At 38.8% G+C, this 6,203-nt stretch overlaps 1 protein-coding gene across 1 annotated transcript; it reads right to left on the bottom strand.

The window, feature by feature from the left end:
• Positions 1–217: 217 nt before the first annotated feature.
• On the bottom strand, positions 218–5,984 carry zp3d.2 (zona pellucida glycoprotein 3d tandem duplicate 2). The gene is made up of 8 exons (XM_061050004.1): positions 5,381–5,984; positions 4,412–4,527; positions 4,072–4,145; positions 3,422–3,596; positions 2,175–2,280; positions 1,680–1,768; positions 1,486–1,556; positions 218–706 (listed from the first exon to the last, which is right to left on the bottom strand). Exons 1-8 carry the CDS (start codon positions 5,855–5,857, stop codon positions 573–575), a joined length of 1,242 nt encoding a protein of 413 aa, XP_060905987.1. The 5' UTR covers positions 5,858–5,984; the 3' UTR covers positions 218–572.
• Positions 5,985–6,203: the final 219 nt, after the last annotated feature.

The raw sequence follows: 6,203 nt of genomic DNA, 5'->3' as shown, positions 1-6,203 counted from the left end.
GGAACATCTCCAAACGGCCTGTTTGAGCACACATTTTCTGAAAAGTGGATCAGGCAAAAGACGGAGAGGATGGACTTCTGTCATTGTTTTTTTTAACAGGTGAGGGCCACATGAGTGTTAGAAATACATGGAAAAGTGAATTTTGCATAATATGTGACCTTTAACTTTATTAGTTAACCATGACAATATTATGCAGGGAGGACATTTGTTTATTTGATACATATATATTTCTATTCCTTTGAAATGCTGATTGCTTTTGTCTTAGTGTTGCGTGTAGATTATCAGTCTGAGCTTATTAAGTTTCATATAATGAGCCACTCGCACTGAAGTTATCACTGTGCAAATGTTAGTTTATTTTGCAAAATCAAAGATTTCTTCAAATATCGTACGAGATTGTGTGACTACCTCCTCCTCCTCCTTCTCAACAACAGCAGAGCCCTTGACCTGCTCCTCTTCCTCCTCCATCTCAACCCAATGCACACCTCCACCTCCAAACGGCCATTCCAACTCCTTCACCGTGTTCTCCACCTTACCCGATTTAGTCACTTCGATCATTTCAGGGTGTAGAGTCGTCACCTCTCGGTCGTCGCCCGCTGACCTGTCGTTTCTGTTTTTGTTGTGTTGCAAAGCGTCTTCCTCTTTGGGACTTTTCTGTGTTTGACTTTCGTTTCTACCGTCCACAGCATGCTGCTTACTATCTTGGTCTCTGAAAAATATAGAATTTTAGCAATTAGATGATTATCTTATTTGTTCAAAAATTATTGCAGAATTGAATTTTATGTACAAACATATAAAGAGACATTTATTTCTCCCCAACATCCTGAAAATAAACTTAATGAGGAAAACGTATCAATCCAATTTCTAACATGGAGCAGAAAAATATTGAGACATTTTCAGATCAAACCGAGTTTATGAAAGGTGCTTTTAAAGAGTTAACGATTGGTCTTGCATAGCATTTTACAAGTTATGACATGTTTTACAAAAGCAAGAAGAAATACTGAGACATACAGTGTGATAATAAAAAAAGAAATGCAGAATAAATAGTGCGACTATTATGAAGAGCTCGATCGCTACGGAGGAATAAGGAAAAAACGTTTTCTCTTTTGGCCAAATCATAATCTGTGTTAATTGATGCCTCTGTACTTTTTAACTTCTCCACCTTCTCTGTGTCTCTGAGATCAAAGCATGTAATCTTGTGTGAACAAATTTAAAAAAAATCCTTAGAAATAGGCCCCGTCATTTTTTTGGAGCAAACATTTTTATCCAAACTGTTTTAGCTAAGGATATATGGATGTTAGCTATATATAAAATAATGAACTTTGTCATTCTTCTGCTTCACAGAAAAACTTAGCTTGAAGGAGTTTTTTTTTGTTTTGGTCTATTTATTGGATTTATTGGCATTAGACTCAGTTTAGTCTTATCCTTTAAATATAATACGATTTATAGTTTAATAGAGTAAAAGAAGCTGCGGTAAGAAAAGCCCACCTGTAGATGCAGCAGAGCAGTTGGAGTCGCAGCAGGTGCACACTGAGTCCTTCCCATATAGCTCAACCCATCTGAGAACACAAAAAAAAAAAATAATAAGGAAGAGGGGCTAACTGCTTTATTAAGAACTGCACAGCATGTTACAACTTTTTATGCAACATCTTTTAGTTTTCTTTCAAGATAAAATCATGTACCTTTGTGCTTCTGTGTCGTAGTTGCAGGACTTGGCTGTAGGTGTGGGGACGGAACAGCCCACTGACATGCTGCAGTGCATGTAGAGCTGCTACATGAGAACAGATCAAAAGATGTCACTCCTCTTGTTTCTTTAGAGTTATTGTTAAAGCCCCTGTACACCTACACAGGTGTTAGTGATTGAGACCGTGAGCTTCTCAGGAATATGTGGGCGTGGTCAAGTCTGACTGACAGTTCCACTACCCTGTTCATTTGGAATAAACCATTAATGGGAAGGAGGACTTAATGACGTGTTATTATATTTGTTGGTACATAGAATTTATTACAAAATAAATTCTCACCATAGCTCCACCTATGTACAACCTGTCCTGGTTAAATCAGCCAGAATACTTAAAATAAAACCCTAGTCGGTGTAAAGAGGCTTTAAGGAAATAGTTGTTGCAAATAATTGGATTTTTTTTTTTTAGAAAGGTCATCATTTGAAGCATTTCACTCACCTGGCCCGCCATTCCTTTGAATAAGAATGCATCCACGGAGAATCTCACAGCATTGTTTTTGTAAGGGATGAATCTGGACCTCCGGTCTCTGCTTTCAGTGATGCACCTTCACAGAGAGATAGAAATGACCATGACATGATATTTTTTATACATACAAAATCAGTTTCTTACAGAGCACCACAGGACCTCAGGAAAGAAAAAGAAATATTTGTTTTTACATGAATTCCCACAGTTTACAAATCCATGCACAACATTTATAATCCGTGCTCACAGATTTGTAAACTGTGCACACAGATTTCCACTGCTATTTGCATTACAAATCTGTACCCGTACTGTGGGCACGTTTTACAAATCTGCAAAAACAGTTTAGGAAACCATGTCCACAGTTTGCAAATCTGTTCACACCAATTTGAAAAATGTGGGAACAGATTTTCTATGTCTTTTTACTTTTTCTAACCTGAGCATTCATAGCTCAGTATTTTAGAATATCTGCCTAATTGCTATGCCTCGAAGAGGTCAAAATGCTCCAGCTACCCTTTCGGCTTGTGCGCTTCATTTTGAACTATTCAAGCATTTCACTCTGCATGCACCTTGGTGAAGTTGTGCTTCTTCAGTAATTGCTATGCCTCTGCAGGCAAGACCAGATACAGGTGTAACAGAGTCAAATTTCTCTTAGGTTTTCATGTGTTTGGCCAATGAATCAAATATTACTTTAAGTTGTAGCCATGACTATAGACAATGAATCAAATATTGATGTTGATTGAGTAAATATTGTCAAAATCTGACATTTGGCTTCTCAATTATAATGTGGAAAACCGGTTTAAAAATTGTGTATTTTATATGAAGAGCCTTATCCTGTCACAGTTGATTTGAACTTTGAGCTTTTGGTTTTAAAAATGTCATTACCCCCTGGTTTTATTCTTGTAGATGTTAGCGAAGAAAATCAGTTAAGTGTGAGTGGATCTTTGGACAGATGTGATTAAAGTCCCTTGAGCTATTCCTGATGTATGGCCTTCAAGAGAACAAGACAAACATAAGGTCACACAGACTTTGACCATTAAATTATTTTCATATCGCTCTACAGCACCCTTAGAAGTTAGTGTCTAGTTTGAAGACCTTCTCTCAAGGCATAACTGAGATACTGGATTGACAAGAATACGACAGATGGAGAGACAGACAAAGCAAACACATCATGGCTTCCTCTGCAGCAGTAGCCCCAGTCTGTGTAAGAGTGAGAGGTGTTTTACCCAAAGTTTTCCACCACTTGAAATTGTGGCTTGGAGGTGTGGGACTTCTCAGGTGTTACGTAACACATGTGGACGTACAGTCTTTGGTCTTGGGACATGGACGGACCCTCGGCTTCAAAGTACATGGTTTTCCTGAGCACATACTGATCTGATGGAAAAAGCCTCTCCCACTGAGCTGACAGACAGAACAACAAAGTCAGGTTACAAGGACAGCAGGGGCGCTGAGATTGTTCCTCATTCATGCAGTCAAAAAGAAAGTTTCAGGTTACAAAACTCAAAGAGAAGAAATGAAAATGAAATTCAAAAAGTGAGAAACGTGTAATGACGAGCATTGCTTTGAACCCCAAGTCTGTATTTAATCTGTACATGGAAAGCACATTTTGGAGTTGGCATCATTAAATAAAAGAGATGAGGAAAGAAAACAGTTTTTTTTCGAAACTACGTTGTAACTCTTCATCCTAACCTCTCAGGACTTCTGATTTTTCTTTTAAGACAGCTGAAGTTTTTCTTGTCATAGAAAGTGCAAAGTTCAGGATATCTCTTTTTTTTCCTAAGCCAGACCATTAGAGGGCTAAGGCTACCATTGGCTTTTTCTGACATCGCTATATGCCTTCTTAAACTGGGATAGGATAAATATTTTCAGGTTTTACCATTTCGTTGAGTCAGAAGGAATCTGGCTTGGTGCCTCATTGGTTTGTAGCCAATTTTGTACAAGTGGTGGTACCTGAAATAAAATAGAAAATGCCAGTAGAAAATGCTGAACAAATCTAATTGACTTACTGTATGGATTGTTACTGTACAATGAGGTCACCTGTAAGGTCCATTCATTTATGTATCTATTCATTAGATACATTCCTGTCATTGTATTATGAAATTTTAGATTGATAGCGCTGGCTTCTCATTTGACAACCTGTTCTGAATCTGAATCAAGAAAGTAATTTAAAGATTAGTTAAAAAGAACATTACACACAATATGTTCTAACCTCTTACCTGTTATAATAACATGAAACAGGCAGGCTGAAAGGTGCAGATCGTCTGATTGGTCCATGGAGCGTTGGCGGGTCGTATTGTAAAGTGTTTGAATAGACAACCTGGTTATTAACAATCTGAAAATAAAAAAACAGGATAGATTATCATCTTCATTTAATAAGACTTTAAATCCTCTCTGCTATAAGGCTATAATGTTAAAGAAGAAGACGATATCCTTTATTAATCCCACAACGGGGAACTTCAATTTCACAAGGTTTCAAGATTCACATCGGTATTCTGAAAAATGAATTGTGATAATATGGTGAGCGTCAGCAGCTGTGGAGCAAGATTTTGACATTGAAGCTGCACCACCGTCTTTTTAAATCTGAGGTGCGGAAGCATTTTGGCTTCCCCAAGACAGAAAAGTGAAAGAGGTGAGAAGATAACAGACAAAACAAAAACTGTGTGCAAATATTGCAAGAAGACAGAGAACTACACAAATAGCACAACCAACATGACGCAGCATTTATTCAACAGCACAATGAGAAGCTCCAATCACCTCCCCTTGTTGAGAGAAAAAAAACATTAAAAGGCCAAAACACACAGACTAGCAGCCCCTAAATTAATCTTATTCAGTCATCATTTTGTAAAAGAAATCATGAGAGAATCATATCGTGTACCCAGTATCGTGTATCACATCGTGGGTTGAGTGAATGTTACATCCCTACTAATCGTTTACTTCACCGATTTTATTTCAGCTGTAGCCTGTAAGCCTTGGCAAACACATAAAAATCTCTTGGTGGCACTAAAGGAAACGTCAGGAGATCATTTAGTCATTAGGGTTTGGATTAGGATTTATCCTTTGGTGACCATAAATGTTTTTCCTATGTTTGGTGCTGCTACATTAAACAGGAGTTGAGATATTTGGACCCAGGGCCACACCAACCAACACAAAATGTTACCATGGGAACAGGAGGCCACAAAACTTACCGCTCGTGTTGTTCCACACATGCCCAAGTTGTACTCAAAGTAAAGATAATACCTCGTTGATTTGCTGGGTTGACATGTTCCCAGTTTGACATGAGACTGTGGTTCACCAGTGCCCAAGAGGTGCTTATCCACCTGCACGAGCATCTTTTCCCTTACGCACGAAGTTCTTACGGAAAGACCCGAAACACTTGGCGGCCTGGTCTGAGGCCCATTCGGGAGCAGGACTTCCCAAACATGCTCAGGTAAAGGTTCCTGTCCGGCGCCCCTTGACGGAGAGAAATTCTGTTTATCCACAAGCGGAAGCCTGGAGTCCACAGACACGGGGAGCTGCAGGTACGGCGGGGGTAGAATAGGTGTCTCTCTTCGGGAAACGTGTTTCATTAACTGGATTGTTTGATTTGAAGCGCCAAAAGTTGCTGCTTCTCCGTCAGAGGAGAACAGCAACGCCAACGTGCAGAGCAGTGAAAGGTAAACCATACCCGGGATTTATTGTCAAAACTAATACGTGTAAGGTTTATTTAAGCTTACGAACTGGACAATTCATTTCAGAGCTTCATTTTGACAGTTTTTGGCTGAGGTGCTGAACAGGGCGGAGTCCAATCAACAGCACCTGTAGGTGAGGAAAAGAAAGCAGACAACAAAACAAATGGCGCCTCTTACTGGTTTTTTCATGAAAAACAATCTGATAGACCCAATAACCTTTAAAATATCTTCATTTTTAGAGTACTGTAGAATAAAATTGACCCATTTTTTTGTCAAGATTTACAACTGAAAATAGTCACACCAATGCAAATAACTAATTGAGTCAAACCATTCCCACTGT

The sequence above is a fragment of the Labrus mixtus genome, chromosome 11, assembly GCF_963584025.1.
Source record: "Labrus mixtus chromosome 11, fLabMix1.1, whole genome shotgun sequence".
Classification (NCBI taxonomy): Eukaryota; Metazoa; Chordata; class Actinopteri; order Labriformes; family Labridae; genus Labrus; species Labrus mixtus.
This window is presented reverse-complemented; position numbering and strand designations above follow the sequence as displayed.

Coding starts and splice junctions, on each gene's coding strand:
- zp3d.2 (XM_061050004.1), bottom strand. CDS start 5,857: ATGGTTTACCTTTCACTGCTCTGCACGTTGGCGTTGCTGTTCTCCTCT. Junction 4,528..5,380: donor TGTGTGGAACAACACGAGCG/GTAAGTTTTGTG, acceptor TTTTATTTTCAG/ATTGTTAATAACCAGGTTGT. Junction 1,557..1,679: donor TACGACACAGAAGCACAAAG/GTACATGATTTT, acceptor TTGTGTTCTCAG/ATGGGTTGAGCTATATGGGA.